Genomic DNA, 18298 nt, shown 5'->3' with positions numbered 1-18298 from the left:
CAGACAGAGGAGCAGAATCACACAGGTGATTGCACAGAGACTGCACAGAGAGCAAGACCAGAGGGCAGCCTGCATGGGGAGTGGTGTGGCTAGTACCCAGAGGGCAGCTCCCAGGGAAGGAGAGGGCCAGCGGTGGGAGACGCTTACAGGTCAGGGAACTGGGGGTGGGCTGGGGAAGGGTGTGGGTAGAGAGTTACTGAAGGAGCCTCGCCGTCCTCCAGGGCCAGGATGCCAGCTGAAGTGGCAGAGCTGGTCTCAGGACAAAATGAAAATGGGCTGTTTGTGACAGTTACTGGGCTACTGAGAAATCTGCCAGAGGATGTGACTGGATGTCACCAATAAATAGTTTAAGAAATACAAAAAGGTTCTTAAAATTAGAAGGTCTCTGGGATAATTTAATTTTAAGGTTCTACCACTCAGATACCAGTATCTCACATATAGATAAAACTCAAAATAATAAGAGAGCACAAGTCCTAACTAAATCCTCAAATTTAGTCCACTGCTTAGAAAGTTACCAATTCCTGGGGTACCTGAGTGGCTTAGCTGGTTAAGTGTCTGCCTTTGGCTTGGGTAATGATCTCAGGGTCCTGGGATCTAGCTCCACATCCGGCTCCCTGCTCAGCAGGAAATCTGTTTCTCCCTATCCTTTTGTCCCCACCCCCTGCTTGTGTGCTCTCTCAAACAAATAAAATCTTAAAAGAGAAAAAAAAAAAAAAACAAAAAAAGAAAGTAAATTATCAATCTCTCTTCTAGTCAACTCATTAAAAAATAATTCTCCAAAAATTACCTTGAATGACCAAATGTTCCCCTGCCTCTAGTTTCTTACTTTTTTTGCTTCCTTCCTCAGTTTTGGCCTTTTTCATAATTCTCTTGATCCTGTTTGGGCCACATCCTTCTCTCACAAGTGTCTGCCTCCAACCATGCTGCTTAGGAGCTCAGCAAGGGCCTAGTCACCCCCTGCCCTCCACTGTGCAGGGAAGGGGAGGAAGACTGAGAGTCCAAGGTGGACCCAAGGAGGGTTTGGTTAAGAGGGGTCATAGAAACAAGGCTCCTAACTCAAGGGGAGATTAACTCCTACTTTCTGATATTTGTGGTTTTTTGGTTTTGTTTTGTTTTTTAAAGATTTATTTATTTATTTGACAGACAGAGATCACAAGTAGGCAGAGAGGTAGGCAGAGAGACAGAGGGGGACGCAGGCTCCCTGCTGAGCAGAAAACCCGATGTGGGGCTTGATCCCAGGACCCTAAGATCATGACCTGAGGCTGAAGGCAGAGGCTTTAACCCACTGAGCTACCCAGGTGCCCTTACTTTCTGATACTTGTATTGAAGAAGACAGGAAATCAAGAAAATCCTTGAATCAGACAATGGATCTATATGAATTCTACTTTACTAGTAACAAGTAAGACAGAAAGGAAGTTTTAGATCTAACTTCTGTAGAGAGAAGAATTTTATACCATCATGCATGCATCTGGAAAGCTGAGAGGTGTAAACCTGAAATCTAAATCATTAGTTTTAGAATGAGAACAGAGTTCCTTCTGTTCATCAATGACTGAGAACCCCTTTGAAAGGGCAAAGCTAACAAGGAGAAAGGACCAACAGAGTAGGCTACCACTCATCTAACTTGTGGTTTACGGAAGGTGTCAGCACTTCCTGGCCAGAAAGCCACAGAACTGTCCCTTTACTTACAGCCTCCTTCTCTCTGTCCATGATAGTTTCCAGCTCCTCAAAATGTCGAAGTTTGATCTCCAACTTCTTCATCTGTGTCTCAACCAGCAGGGCCACCAGAGACTTGATCTTTCTCTCCTCCACGGCAGCCAGGTGCTAAGTGTAAAAGATAATTCCAATTACTTAGGTAAACATTTGTTTAAAATAGAGCAACAAAACGCTGAAGTTGCTATTCAGAGTACGGATTATAGAATGAAGAACGGTGTCCTAGATCCCTCCTTTGTATGTCTCTACCAAACATTTACTTCAATTTAAAATAGCTTGCTGAATTTCTGGTCCTTATGGGTATAAATAACTCTTTTAAAAGGTTAAAAAAAACCAACACCCTCCCATGGTAGACTACTCCTCTCAAAAAGAGCCCACTAGGAAGGGGCAGTTTAACCAGGACCCTGATGGCCAAAGAGAAGGACACAAGTAGCCTGGGGTACACCTCCCCATCTGCCACCCACTTACCTTGCACAGTCACCCCTCTACTCCATGCCTCCCCTCACTACCCTTCCCTCCTTAGCAACTGTCCAGGGCAGCTAAGCAGTGGCTTCCCCCCACACCCAACACTCAGATGTAAAGCCTCTGCTTTCTCTCCAGTGAGTGGCACTCGGTGTGGAAAGGAGAGGGTGAACAATATTCCCCACCAAGTCTGAGGACAGGATCTGGACCCAGAGAAACAAATACAGTACAGGACTAGTAGTTACTCTGGAAGAATGGGCTACTCTGGACGACGAGACCTATTCACACTTCTTGCCTACTCAGCAGGACACAGAAGAAGGCACCATATTATACAAAGAAGATGAGGGGCCCATATTTCACCATGACTATCTGTATTTGGCCCGGGGTCAATCCCACGCTGGACACCATCCGAGAGCAGCACCAACAAACTCCCAACACTGTTCTGCATTCCCTTTCATTATATCCGCTGAGTCTATGTGCTCATCTTTCTTCTACGCAAGTGAGAAGTAGCATGGAGCATCTGTCTTATCGATCCCTGTTTCATAGAGAATCTAGAAGCAGCTAACATGCAGGAGGCATTTAACATAGGCTTTGGGGAGCTAACTTAATAGACAACACTTAAATGAGAGTCTTATTTACCCTTTTACAGTTAGAAAGAGAAATGCAGTTTTCTATCATAGAGATCCATCTACAGGAAGATGCAGAAGTCTAAGCAAAAGGTGACAACAAAGAGGTTTTATGAACGAATCTACAGCTGTTCATGAAGTGTTTGCCTCCCTAACCACACTCTGAGCTTCAGATCAATAACAAGATTAAGTAAAGATTACGTGATCCTAAGCCTGCTATCATTGTATAGTGTTCCGCCATGTAGCACAACAAAATATCAGAAATTTATAAATAGGCGTCACACAAGAAGCAGGTCTCCCTTCACGTGTTATCGCCTTAACACCAGTAACCCCTCCTTCGGAGAAGACTCAGGTTATCAGTTCCCAGATCTATTTCTAAGAGAATAGAACCTGTAGAACTCTGATGGCTATGGCAGAAAATGGCTCTTATTTTTTTGAGAATTATCCAGGAAGTTGGGGATATCACCATGTACTATTACATCAACATGCCAAACTATTTCCTCTCAAAACTGAGGATCAAGAGTTTTCAAATAGAAAGGACCACCAAGTAACAAGAAAATAAAAGTTGAAAAAAATACACAGCAAGGAACCACTCTGGAAATTTAAGACCATGAAACAGAGTGAAATCCTACAAGTTTCCAGAAAGGCAAACAAATAAAACAGTAGGTTACAAACAAAAATTCAGACTCCATCAGGCTTTTCTCAAAAACAAAACTAGGTTTTTTGAAAATAATGGTAAAATACCCTCCAAATTCCGAGGGAAAAATGCATTTCAATTTAGAATTTCAAGTACAGGAACTTAAATGAATGAAGTGTGGGCACAGGATAGATGTATCTGAAATCAAGGACTCAAAAAGTTTATTTCTGGGGCTCCTGGATGGCTTAGCTGGTTAAGCACCTCCCTTTGGCTCAGGTCATGATCAGGGTCCTTGGAGGGAGCCCTGAGCCGGAGTCCCTGCTCAGCAGAGAATGTGCTTCTCCCTCTGCCCTTGCCCCTCCTCCCTGGTAGTGCTCTCTTTCTCTCTCAAATAAATAAAATCTTAAAAAAAAGTTTAATTCCTACGCCTGCTTTTGAAGGATATGGTCCAGTTAGTTTAGTGTAAAACCAGAAAAAGGCAAAGACATGAGTGAGATCCAGAAGTCACAGACTTAACCTAAGAAAGAAGCCCAAGTCCACAGTGGGTCATCAACAGGCCAAAAGCGAATAGAAATGAATGAAACAAGACTGGCGAATTGCTGATAACCAAAGCTGGTGGTGGATACACAGAGTCATTATACTATTCTATTTCTATATATATTCTAATAGTTCTATAGTAAAGTTTAAGAGGGGGTGGTGGGTGGGTTAACGGCTGGTGCCATGACAACTGGATATTCAAAGGCAAAACAATGAATTTGGACCCTATCTCAGATCATGTACAAAAAATTAACTCAGTAGGTCAAAGACCTAAAGGTTAAGAGCTAACATTAAAAAATTCTGAGAAAAGGAATACCTCGGTGGCTCAGCTGGTTAAGCATCTGACTCCTGATTTCGCCTTAGGTCATGATCTCAGGGTTGTGAGATCGAGCCCTGTACTGGGCTCTATGCTAAGGACGGAATCTGCTTAAGGTGCATTCTCTCCCTCAGCACCCCCCACAGGACACACACACACACACACACACACACACACACACACAACTGAGAAGAAAAAACAGGAGTAAAAACAGGAGTAAATCTAAATGATCTTGGGGGTGAAGTAAAAGATTTCTTAGATGTGACACCACAAGCCTAAGTGCCAAAGGGAAGACTGAGGGTTTGGACTTCATCAAAATTAAAAACATCTCTGCTTCAAAAGACCCCATCAGGAAGGTGAAAAGACAGTTCACAGACTGTGAGAAAATACTTGCAAATCCTACATGTGATGAGAGATTTGTGTCCAGTTTATAACAAAGAACTCTTGTAACTTGTGCCTGCGGATGAAGGGATACTGGCGGAGACGTGGGGGACTTCAAATACAAGCCTGTCACCCACCATCTCAGACACTTGGGGAATTCTGAAGATGCAGAGGCTGGGACGCTAAGGAGTCAGGTTCAAGGAAAGACAGAAACTCCAGCAAACTCCCCTTCTGAAGTGATAAAGACTCCTTCACAACCCCACCGTAAGTTCTGCAAAGTCATAGCTAAGGATCAGGGGTGGTCCTGGAGGAAGAGGACCAAACTGCCATCTAGCTTCACCTCAACCCCTGCCCGTTCTCAGGTCTGTGAACAGCATGGAGGAAGACTGAATCGTATAGACAGACGACATCACCACCTGGGTGGGGCATCTAAACTTTATGTATATATAAAATACTTTTTTCTTTTTATTCAGAGAATCTAAATTTTTATACATATCTGGCATTCAATCAAAACAGCAGATTCACAGATGGCACAGACATTGGACTTAGCAGGAAAGAACATTAAAATATGTTAAGATCACTCACTATGTGTAAGAAAATGTAGGAAAATATGGATAAGAAGAGAATTTCACTATATTTAGAATTTATACAAGAACCAATATACACCTGATTGAAATTATTATTAAAATACATGGTAACTTCCACATTGAGATACCGCCTTACACCAGTTAGAATGGCTAAAATCAACAGGACAGGAAACAGCAAGTGTTGGAGAGGTTGTGGAGAAAGGGGAACCCTCTTACACCGTTAGTGGGAATGCAAGTTGGTACAGCCACTTTGGAAAACAGTGTGGAGATTCCTCAAAAAACTAAAAATAGAGCTACCCTATGGTCCTGCAATTGCACTACTGGGTATTTACCCCAAAGGTACAGATGTAGTGAAAAGAAGGGCCATATGTGCCCCAATGTTCATAGCAGCAATGTCCATAATCACCAAACTGTGGAAAGAACCAAGATGCTCTTCAACAGACGAATGGATAAAGAAGATATGGTCCATATATACTATGGAGTATTATGCCTCCATCAGAAAGGATGAATACCCAACTTTTGTATCAACATAGACAGGACTGGAGGAGATTATGCTGAGTGAAAAAAGTCAAGCAGAGAAAGTCAATTATCATATGGTTTCACTTACTTGTGGAGCATAAGGAATAACACGGAGGACAATATGAGAAGGAAAGAAAAAGTGAACTGGGGTAAACTGGAAGGGGAGACAAAGCATGAGAGACTGTGAACTCTGAGAAACAAACAGGGTTTTGGAGGGGAAGGAGGTGCGGGGGGTGGGTGAGCCTGGTGGAGGGTATTCAGGAGGGCACGTACTGCATGGAGCACGGGGTGTGGTGCATAAGCAATGACTCTTGGAACACTGAAAAAAATAAAACTAAGATGTTAAAAAAATACATGATAACTGAAATAGTAACTCAAAGATTAGGTTTAAAAGCAGAAGATCTGTCTAATGAACTGAAAGGTCAACAGAAAATATTCAAACTGTATGAGAAAAAGAATGAAAACAAAACAAAACAAAACCCTAAAACCAAGTGTAAGAGACATGAGAAACAGGCAAAAAGCCTACCATTTCTGTAGATGGGCTCACAGGAGAGGACAGAAAATGTGGCAGAAGCAACACAGAGGACACTTGAAGAACATAAGTTTGAGCTGGGAAAGCCCACTTATGGAGAAAAGAAAGTCTTTTCTCTTCCTTACAACTTTCTTAACATTTTCTTTTCTCTAGTCTACTTTAAAAATACAGTATATGATATATATAATGTAAAACACGTGTGTTAACTGCTTGTTACTGGTAAGTCGTCTGGTCAACAGTAGGCTATCAGCTCAGTTTTTTGGGAAGCAAAGTCACACACTGGTTTTCAACTGTGAGGAGGGTTGGTGCCTCTAACCTTCACACTGTTCAAGTGTCAAATGTATTCAACAAGGTAATGGGTGACAATTTCCCAAAACAGATGAAACAGATAAATATACAGATTCAAGCTTAGCAAACCCCAAGGACAGAAAATGCAACAACAAAAATCATATTAAGGTATACTACAGAGTACCCAAACCAAAAAGATAATCTGAAAAGTATTAAAAAAAAGGGGCTGGGGGCGCAGCATCTTCAATCACCTCCAAAGGCACAACAATGGGGATAACAGTTGGTTTACTAATAGCTACGGCAGATAATGGAATGGGCCCTTTTTTTTTTTTTACATATTGACAGAAAATAACCGCCAACCTTGAATTCTGTACCCATTGAAAATACACTTCAAAAAGGAAGGTGAAATCAAGACCTTTTAAGAGAAACAACAGAGAAATCATTACCAGTAGGCGTACACAGAATGAAGTTCTCAAGAGTTCTTGGAACTGGAGGAAAGTAACCTATTTCATCAAAGAAAACACTGCAGTGTAGAAATGAAGTGAGAAATAATGCACGGGGAAAAGCACTAAAGCTCTCCCGTTACTGAAGAAGTGTAAGGACACTTTGGATTAAACTGCAACAACTCAAGGATGCATCCTAAAATCACCAGAAACAACACTGAAAGCCTAACAAAAGTCTATGGAATTAACAAGATCATAGAGGAGAAAACAGAATAAAAAAATACCAGACTAATTAAAAATAAGATGTTACCATTGGAGATGAGTGGTCCACAGGATTGCTCTGTGATATCAAGTTCTGCGACTTCTGCGAACTATAGTTATTTTATTTTTTAAAAAGATTTTATTTATTTGAGAGAGAGAGAGAGAGCGTGCGCGCACACAAGCGCACATGCATGGGGGAGGAACAGAGGGAGAGGGAGAATCAGACTCCCCACTAAGCAGGGAGCCCTATGTTGGGCTTGATCCCAGGACCCTGGGATCATAACCTGAGCAGAAGTCAGATGCTTAACCAACTGAGCCAGGTGCCCCAAACCATAATTATTTTCAAACAAAAGTGGGAAGGAAAAAAAAAGCCTGTTCAAGGCTATACAACTATCTCGTGGCAGAAAAGGGATTAAAAATCTGGTTAAAGACTCTTCAATGTGACACACACAGTCTGAGGGAGGAGAGGTACTGAACAGTGGCTGTCTAGGCAAACGTTATTTGCTACTTTATGCATTAAGTGTGGTTTCATTATGCTGAGAATTTAAACTGGAGCAGTGTTAATCCTTGCTCAGATATACTTTTAATAGTTTCCTGTGTACTCGCCTTGTCTCCTTTTACACTAAGAGTTTTCTGCCACTCTAATTCCCATGAATTACTTCTCTCCTGATACGCCACATCACACGGAGGTTAATAAAAGGCAAGAAAGAGCAGGCCAGGGTGCTTACTGCCTGTACATGAATACCTTGGACATAATGGAGGTTCAGTTCCAGACCATCCAATAAAGCAGGTATCAAAACAAAGCAAGTCAGATCAATTTTTTGGTTTCCCCAGTGCATAGAAAAGTTATGTTTACACTACCGTGTAAAATCTATTAAGTACGCAAGAGCATTATGCCTCAAAAAAATGTATATACCTAGGGGAGCCTGGGTGGCTCAGTGGGTTAAAGCCTCTGCCTTCGGCTCAGGTCATGATCCCAGAGTCCTGGGATCGAGCCCTGAATCAGGCTCTCTGCTCAGCGGAGAGCCTGCTTCCTCCTCTCTCTCTCTGCCTGCCTCTCTGCCTACTTGTGATCTCTGCTTGTCAAATGAATAAATAAAATCTTAAAAAAAAAATGTATATGCCTCAATTAAAAAATACTTTGTGGCTAAAAAAATACTAACCACCATCTGAGCTTTCAGCAAATGTTAATCACTGATCACAAATCACTGTAAGAAATTCAATAATGAATAAGTTTGAAAAACTGCAGAAATCACCAAAATGGGATACACAGATGCAAAGTAAGCAAATACTACTGGAAAAATGGCACTGACAGACTTGGTTAACACAGGATTGCCACCAACTTTCAATCTGTAAAAGATGGCAGAATGTGTGACACAAAATAAAACGAGGTGTGTCTGCGTGACCATGGCCTAGAAGTTAGCCTGCCCGTCCATGACTGTTTCCTCAGCTGTGACATAGGGTGGAAGTGAGGACACATACAATGTACAGATAACAGTAACCAGACTCGTACTTGTGAGCTAACACTGCTGACCCCCGGGAGCCCATTCTGTGGGAAGACCCTCATCTACTGGCACTGGACCAATTCCAGTCTGTCCTTTAAAACTTGGCATCAGGCATCACTTCCTCTGGGCAGCTTCCCTGCACCATGGCTCCCACGGCCTCCATGACAATACTCACTGTGCTTTATTTTATCTGTTCACCTGACTTGGACTACCAAGGTCAAGGCCTGGGAAAGCCCCATGTTTCGCATGTTTGGCAATTTAAGAAAGGAAGGCAACTAGGACATGAAGCGGAGAGTAAAGAAAACAGGGAGAAGAGGCAGTCTTTATCAAAAGCCTAGAATTCAATTTTGGAAGTTTATAGTTTTCCAGGAATGAAAAAATAAAAAAAATTTAAAAAAAGAATATATTCAAATTTGTAAAAAAGAGAAATGAAATTCTCTTGCATCTAAATGATACTAATGATTGGCCATATAGAAAATCAAAAGAGAACTACTTAAATTTAACCTTACCCTAGAAAGAACTCTAATTCTAGCCACCAGACTCAATCAGCCATTAAGAATGCCAGGTGATGTGCAGAGAAAGATGCTTAGCCCATAAAAGTGATTCATGCACCCTTTCTGGAAACAGCCTTCCATTGGGGCAAATCAAAGCCATGAGCTGCTACTGAGGACACTCTCTACATGAGCCAAAGATCACCGAGGTTCACTTTTATTTTTTGATTGTGATTCTAAAAGGTACTTGGCCAATGTTGCAGGATGTTCTGTACAAGACGGTAAACAATAATGAGGGGAAACTGGGTATTGTACATGAATGGACTTCTGAAGGATCTCTGGTATTAATTTTCCTTTTCTTCCCTTGTATAAGTTTTAATGGAGGGTTAGCAATAAAACAATTTTCTGAGGGGGAAAAAAAAAAAAAGCTTAGAATTCAGCTGTGCTCAAGGTTAGAAAAACCACCAGAAATCTCTACAACTGAACGTGGGCGCTTTGAGATGCAAAACCCGTGGCCTTCAAACTGAAGAAACAAATCTGAATGAAAGACTTAGGGAAAGAAAACACAAAAATTTCAATCTCTAACTTATGGCAACTTGTTTACTACTAAAGACTCATAGAATTATTGTCTGTCCTCTAGTTAAAGAAAAAATTTTAGTAGGTGTCAAAATTACCCCATATCAGTGTTAAGTAAGACTGTTTGCTGGTGAGCTTGATGACATTTGGATTTTGAGTGGAAACATGAAGAAAGAATTAATGTTCCACATCAAATTTGGCTTTTTCATATTTCGGGTCTTAGTAATGTTTATTTATATGTCAGTTCTGATTTTCTTTATACAATTATTAAAACCAAATCACTGCACCTTTCCCCCATTCCATCATGCAATCCTCACTTGTAACAAGAGAAATGCAACAGTAGGTTTCTCGGAAAGAAAGGGCCGGTCCTTTGTATTGCCTCACCTTCTGAACTTTGTGACTGCATCCTAATGGATGTGGTAACAGGCCATTTCCCGATCTCCCGCATTTCTAGATCCAGGGGAAGAGCCTCCCCTTATTATTATTATTTTTTGAAAGATTTTATTTATTTATTTGACAGATAGAGATCACAAGTAGGCAGAGAGGCAGGCAGAGAGAGAGGCAGTGGGGTGGGGGGGTGGGAAGCAGGCTCCCCGCTAAGCAGAGAGCCCGATGTGGGGCTCGATCCCAGGACCCTGAGATCATGACCTGAGCCGAAGGCAGAGGCTTTAACCCACTGAGCCACCCAGGCACCCCAAGAGTCTCCTTTTTTATTTAACTTCTGTGACTATCCTTATTTTTACTGGTACAAGCTTTTGCACCTGGGAGAAGGCAAGAACATAGTATCCTTCACGAACAGCACACGTCCTGCTACCAAGACTCCAAGATATTATGCTACTTTACAGATTTGGTGACATACGTGTACTGAGTCAATCCAGTAGAAGTCACAAAAGCTTATTAGGAAATTATAGGAAATTACAAAGCCTTCACAGGGCCTTGAAGTGATTAGACAAATGTTATGAAGCACTGGACAAAAGTTGTTAATGGATCTAAATACGACTTGTCTGCCTTAAAAAAAAAAAATCTGAGAAGGCAAAAGTAAGAGTTAACTCTTGAAATGCATTACTGGAGTAGGGGCGAAAACTAGGGCTTATTAAGCACTTATGACATTCTAAGACATCATGCTGTATTTTCATGCTACTTCTTTACTTCTAATAATAACCTGCTGGAAAAGGAATTTTTATATATAGAAAGAAACTGAAGATTGGAAATGTCAATGATCTTGCCAAGGGTCACAGTCAACTGGGAATTGAACTACATTCTGAAGAGCGCCTAGAAACAAAACCGGCCAATAAGAAAGGTGACCCAGGAAGATGAGGAGGAGTTAACTGTATTAGATGTCTCCTTCTTTCTTCTGTCCTTTATTTTTTGGTTTTTCAAAATTAGAAACTTAAATCACAGACATACTAAGAAAACAAAAAACAAAACCAAAAAAGGGTACTTTTTTTTTGAGCTGGCTGTTGGGTTTTTCATTGTAAAATGTTTGAAAACATTGTCATTAGAATGGAGAATTTTATCAGATTATGTCTCTGCACTGGTTGAACCAGGCAGACTCCCAGTCTGCAGATCTGGATTTTGGTCTTGGTTCTACAACTAGCCACCTAACTTTGGGCTTCTCGTTAACTTCTATGGGTTTGTTTCCACATCTGTGAGATGGAAGAGTTCAAGAAACTCAAAAATCACCCATGACATTACAGAAGAGACATCTTTGTTGTCAGGGATTAAATATCAAAGCAGTAATCCTTCTATAACAGAACTTGTGTAAAAATCAAATACACAAAAGTAGAAGAACATTATGTAGTGCATGTGTAAGAGTTTCATTCCTTAAGATCTATGTTTCAGCATTTTATACATGTTCTTTATTTTTTTAAAAGATTTTATTTATTTGACAGACAGAGATCACAAGTAGGCAGAGAGGCAGGCAGAGAGAAAGAGGAGGGAAGCAGGCTCCCCGCTGAGCAGAGAGCCCGGGACTCGATCCCAGGACCCTGAGATCATGACCTGAGCCGAAGGCAGAGGCTTTAACCCACTGAGCCACCCAGGCGCCCCTATGCATGTTCTTTAGTTTAGTTTTTTTTTTTTTCCCTTCACAACTAACTGTATATCCTAATGGCTCAACCAAAACATGAGTCTCAAGATTAGCGGGCTGACTGCGAGTTCCCAAGAGGCAGGCACTGTCCATCTCTCTTTGATACCAAATAAACCCACCACTGTGGTAGAGTCTAGCACGTAATGGACACTCAGATACCGGTTTAATGAATAATCAAAATACAGCACTTCTCAGCTTACAGAATGCTTTTTAAATATTTTAAAATATTCTTGCAATAATAATCTTGTCAAGGCAGATCAGAAAGGACTTCTGGGGGCGCCTGGGTGGCTCAGTGGGTTAAAGCCTCTGCCTTCGGCTCGGGTCATGATCTCAGGGTCCTGGGATCGAGTCCCGCATCGGACTCTCTGCTCAGCAGAGAGCCTGCTCCCCTCTCCCTCTCTCTGCCTGCTTCTCTGCCTACTTGTGATCTCTGTCTGTTAAATAAGTAAATAAAATCTTTAGAAAAAAAAAAAAAAAAAAAGAAAGGACTTCTGATTCAAACAAAAATGATACAGGCTCAGAAAATTTATTTTAGTTGCCTCAGGTTAAGAGACGAGTAAATGGCAGAGCCAGAATTAAAAATTTAAATTCGAAACCCTTTTATAGTTATCTACAAATGTCTATTTAGAACTGGTATTTTAGTGGATACTTTCCCACAGAATTCTCAGAAGGGATTTGTTGTAGATTAAAGATGGCCACAAAGTCACTGGCCTTCTTTCCATGGAGAAGCAGGTCTATAATCTCTCTTCTGGAATCAAGGCAGGCTGCTCTCTAATTGTCCTGCCCAAGAGAAAACAGTGGTGCCATTTTCTATCTCCCCGCTTGGGAACTTTATGTCCTGTCCCTTAGAATGTTCCTTCTGGGAGTCCTCAGCTGCCACATAAGTATGATCAACCTGCTCCAGAGACCACAGGGAGAGACTGTGAGGATGTATGAAGAGGCAACAGGGTCCAGCCACCCTTGCCAAAGATTAGGACTGTCTCAGACCCTCCAGATGAACCTACCCATGAGGGTGAGGACCACTACAATTCAACTAATAACCCTGTGGATACCATGAGATATAGTAACACGGCTGTTTGGTTTCTTTTTTCTAACTACTAAGTCTTGCTCTAGGAAGAGAAAGCCGGTATTTGGAAATGGGGTGCTGTTTTATCAAAAACCTTCAGTGTGGCTTTGGATCATGCAGTGGGCACAGGCTGAAAGGACCTTAAGAAAACCACTGGCGAGAGCTTTAAGACGGAGAGGGAAAGGTTACTGGAGGTTGGAGAGAAGTCAGTCTTGATTATGTAACAGCACCAAGTCGGGAAACATCATCACTTCTAGTGACGTGGACAGTAGAAAGGATCATTAATGAACTTGTGGATGTGGCTGGAGTGATTTCCAGGCAAAATGTAAACTTTCTTTAGGTATCTTACTACAAGCGGCCAGAAAAGAAAGGAACCAAAGAAGGACCTACTCAGTTTCCAGACCATCATTATTGGAACCAGAAATCTAAAAGACAACTGAGAGCAAACAGAACAGGATTTGAAAAAAGAATGGTTTCTCATCTCTACTTGCTACCAGCAAGGATTTGAAATTAGAGAATGGCTTCAGAACAAAGATAAAATCCAGAGTACAACCAGCTGATCATGACCCCAGAGTAAACAGCTCAAGGTATGGCTGTAAGAGCTTCCGAACCAAGTGCATGGTAGGATTTCGAAGAATCGTAAGGGTATGCCTGCTTCTTAGACGCTCTCTACTAGATGGGAGGACCTCCAAGTATCTTTAAAAAAAAAAAAAAAAAAAGATTTTACTTATTTATTTGGCAGACAGAGATCACAAATAGGCAAAGAGGCAGGCAGAGAGAGAGATGAGGAAGCAGGCTCCCCGCTGAGCAGAGAGCTGGATGTGGGGCTCTATCCCAGGACACTGGGATCATGCCCCAAACTGAAGGCAGAGGCTTTAACTCACTGAGCCACCCAGGCGCCCCACCTCCAAGTATCTTTAAGAACATGTCTCCTATATTCTATATGACCATTAACTATACAATGTTTTTAAAAGAATTTTATTTATTTGTCAGAGAGAGAGAGAGAGAGCAAGCGCACAGGCAGGCAGAGTGGCAGGCAGAGGCAGAGGGAGAAGCAGGCTCCCTGCCGAGCAAGGAGCCCAATGTGGGACTCGATCCCAGGACACTGAGATCATGACCCGAGCCGAAGGCAGCCGCTTAACTGACCCAGGTGTCCCTATATTACCATTAACTAATGTTTTCATTAAAATTTGGAGTTTTCAATCAACCATGATTTCTGCCCTCCCCCTCCCCAATCTATGCTTTCCTTCTGGGACTCTTACTGTAGGTCACGAAAGCCCTTTGGCAGCAAAACTGGGCTGCTTTTTTAATGGAAAAGGGAAATGACTCAGAAGGCAGAATCCAAAGCCCAGAGGGCCAAGTCAAAAGCTGCAAAGAATAAGTCACAAGGGGCAGGACAGGACCCTGGTAAAGAAAGACCCTGGAAATGTGCACCTGACTAGATCTGAAAGTTGCTATGAACCACAAGTACGCTCTTGGTGCCTCCCTTTTTCACCCTTCCTGAACGTGAGCAGTTTTTCTCCACGAGTCTTACCACTGTTATGTCAGTCCTCAAATTCTTCCAACTGGGAAGACCAACACGCAAGGTGCTGTACATTTTGTGGTACAAACATTTGGGAAAACGTTCACCATTTTCACAAAATGGTGAAAGACCATTCCTAAGGAGCTTCATCTGTACCAGGACTTATTTAGAGAAGATCTCAGACTCCCAGCCTTAGCCTGTTATCATAAACATTAGAAATTGGAAAGTTTACTTTTCAACCAGGACCGCCCATCTCTTCACATACTGGCTTTACGGAAATTAAGCATGATGAAGTCTGGGAGTGTGCCACAGGCGCAGGCTATGCGGACAACCAACCACAAAAAGATTAATGATAACAAAGAGGTAGCCTGGTTGTAAGAGAGATGAACTTTACATAGCAAAGCACAGATTTCAGCTAGCAGAGCAGGAGCAGACTCTGTTTAGTTATGTACGGATGAAAGTGAATAGGGCTAACTGGAGGCAAAATGAGCAAATAGGCCAATTTTCCCTTCTGTCTTCTCTTCACAGTATCAAGTAAGAAGATATGGTTTCAGTAATCAACGCATTTGGTGTCAACCGATTTCAGTTAATACTTAATGTGGTAAAGCCTTAGGACTATAATGTACAAGGAAAAATTACCCACCTCAAGATGAAATTTCAAGCAAAAGGGAGCAGGAGGTGTATCACTGAGGGGCAAGAGAATCTCCTGTTACTCCAGAACTAACACCCGGTAACCATGAAGACCAATCTACTTTGGGCATTTCAAGGCACATGGGCATGGGATGGTGACAAAATCAGTCTGAAGGAAACGTCTCTGTTTTTGTTTTGTTTTTTAAGATTTTATTTATTTATTTGACAGAGATCACAAATAGGCAGAGAGGCAGGCAGAGAGAGAGGAAGGGAAGCAGATTCCCTGCTGAGCAGAGAGCCCGATGTGGGGCTCGATCCCAGGACCCTGGGATCATGACCTGAGCTGAAGGCAGAGGCTTTAACCCACTGAGCCACCCAGGCGCCCCGGAAACGTCTGTGGTCTTAAGAAAATGTGATCTCTGCTATCTGGGAAGAACTGAATCCTCTTGCTGCTGAAAAAAAGAGAACATATTCTAGTTTGGGGGGTTTCTGGTTTATTCCAGCAACAGTTCTGGGCTCTTCCTTTCAGCTAAACCTAAGCACCCAGATGGAAGGGAGGTAGAGCACCCAGCCAATGGCGTTCCTTCTCACACCCACACACCACTCCTCAGGTGGGTCAATTCACAGCTTGTCAGTAGGTGCAACGAAGAAATGGATATGCTGCTGAAGAGTCCCGCATATGGCAAGGATGGGGAAAAGCCAGAAAGCAGGCCCACCCTCCCCGCGTGTTGTGGAGCTAGAGGCAGAACCTATAATTACCACTCCATGTCAGTGTGACAAACAATTAAAATGTATCAAGGAAAACTCTTAATAACAAAGCTGTTTATAGATACAGAAGAACAAAAAGAGAATAAGAGAAAACTTGGATTGGCTAGATAAGCTGTACTAATTACAGTCATTTCAGTGAATTCCTTACCCGTAATTCGCATGTAGCGCAAAGATGATTATGTGTGCTGTGAAATGCATGGGACCCAGCTGTAAGTGGCACTCACCAGTTCATGCATGCCAAGTCATGCATCACATGCGTGCATCACTCACGGATCTGTGGAAAACGCAGCTGTCATGAGAATAAAGAGCTAAGTTCCCAGTTATCAGAAATAAGAGTGAGTGAGCGAAAATTCAGTGACCTGGAAAGAAAATGTTCTCTGGACTCTCCTAAACCTTGTGCAGAACATTGAAGGACCAGGACAACTGATCCATAAAAGCAGTTTCTCTACAGCAAATCAATCCAAAGAAATCCTGGCAAGGTAGTGAGGAACGCACAATACACACACTTTTGTGCCCAAAGCTGCACGTCTTAACAGCTACAAGGCCACCGTGTTTTCATCCGCTACGAAAATATGAGGCCTCTGTAAAATGTTTTATGGAGTCTACCATTTATTAGTAACTTCTCTGGCAACCGACAGTGAAGAGACACGGCGGCAGAGGAAGAAGACACAACAGGAGGGCAAGGGAGAGAAACATCTCTGTGAGAGGGAAGTGGGTTCCAAAGAGCCCAGCTGGAGATGTCACAGTGGGTTCTGTCCAGGAGAACTTGCAAGAGAGTTCAGGTCAGGCAGCCAAGAAATGATGCTTGAGAACAGAGAAGGGTCCTGAGCACGAAAAACTCATGAATTCCACACTAAAGACTTAAATTTTAGCCTGAGAGAATTAGGGAGCTTATTTAAGAAAGTAGCATGTTCCTATTTGTGTTTTCAAAGATTTTTCTGCACATTGTACGATTCCGTTTATATAAAGTCAACAAAGCAGAAAGTAATCCATGGCATTAGGAGACAGGCTAATAACCACTCTTGGGATGGGGGAGCAGTAACTAGAAGGGAATATGAGGAAGCTTCTGGAAGGCTAGGAATGTTATGCTGCTTGATGTGGGTGTTGTCTGTGAGCCCACAGGTGGGCTCAGTCTGTGAAAAATTCACTAGCTGTAGATGTATATTCAACAGACTTATTCAAATCTAAGCTTTACTTCAACAGAAAATTTTAAAAACAAAAAAGATTCCTCTGGTTGCAAACAGAGAATGGGCTGAAAGACAGAGGCAGGCAACAGATGATGCGAGCAACCTAAGGGAGCAGTGAAGGGACTGGGCATTACCAGGGACCCAAACGCACCAGGAAGGAGTTGGGGGCTTAGCAGCCGTGGAAAGTGAAAGAATGAGAGGAGACAGAGAGGACCCCAGGCTGTGGGTCTAAAGATTGGGGTGATGGTGTATTGTCTCCTGATAAAAGTCACAAAGGACAGAAGCCCTCCTGGCCTCTAGCTCATTTGTGAGACAGGCCCAAGGCAGTCCTTAAGGTCCCTGGTGACAGCTGGAACAACGAGGACTCAGCTCAGAGAAAAGGAGGTGCCAAAGAGTCCAACCTGGTAGAAGAAAGGGAGGCTACAAAAGCTGCTTCTGATGAAGAAGCAAAACCAAATGGACGAGAAATCACCGTCAAATTGGTATGCATGTAAGTACTCACTTCACCCAGAGTAAACCTCAGCAGTCCCCAGAGGTACGGGAAGGTAGAGAAGAGAGAATACCTAATGCTGCAACCAAATCACCACGAAAATCAGGAGGCACCTTGGGAAGAGACTGGGAGGTCTGAACACGTAGGCCCTCCAGCTACCGTAACAGGAACCCGCAGCTGGGGGGGCCGCCTGGATGGACTGGCAACACCCCTCCTTCTCTCGGGCGGCACCTATGCCTGACGGTAGGCACTCAACATGGAGGTCTCGTGGTCTGAACTGGGTCATCTGCGGGTCTGTTATAAATCACACATCACGGATTAAATGCTTGGAGGAATAGTCTGCAGCAGCTGAACAGTCTGTGGGTAGTAAAGACCATGAAAGACTCTCTTTACCAATGGATTAAGAACAGCTCAAGATAAAACGATTAGGTATGTTCCAGTCAATACCGCTCAAAACGTGGGAACCTACAATGGCAGGCGACTACTTCAGAGGGTAAGATGGAGAGGAGGTGAAAAGGTTTTATGAAAACTTCACTTACTCATGCCTGGAAGGCTTTAAAATGCTAAATTAACACAAAGTGGGGAAAATAACATTCTCCTTTCTTCTTAAATATGCCGTGGAGCCAATACTAGGTTATAAATAGAGAAAACCACCCCCAGAAAAGCTGGCAAATT

General features: G+C 42.6%; 1 protein-coding gene across 4 annotated transcripts in view; it reads right to left on the bottom strand.

Annotated features, from left to right (window-relative positions):
* Nucleotides 1-18298, bottom strand: part of SMARCC1 (SWI/SNF related BAF chromatin remodeling complex subunit C1) — a gene marked incomplete at its 5' end in the record, with an annotated part of 173183 nt that overhangs the window by 27652 nt on the left and 127233 nt on the right. For all 4 annotated transcript variants that reach the window (XM_080801830.1, XM_080801831.1, XM_080801832.1 and 1 more), the window contains one exon: nucleotides 1687-1821. In XM_080801830.1, the coding sequence (XP_080657956.1) occupies nucleotides 1687-1821 (135 nt within the window). The remainder of the gene's footprint in view (nucleotides 1-1686; nucleotides 1822-18298) is intronic.

The sequence above is a fragment of the Martes martes genome (genome assembly GCF_963455335.1).
Source record: "Martes martes genome assembly, chromosome: 1".
Lineage (NCBI taxonomy): Eukaryota > Metazoa > Chordata > Mammalia > Carnivora > Mustelidae > Martes > Martes martes.
Note: the sequence above shows the minus strand (reverse complement) of the source record. Positions and strands in the feature narration are given on the sequence as shown.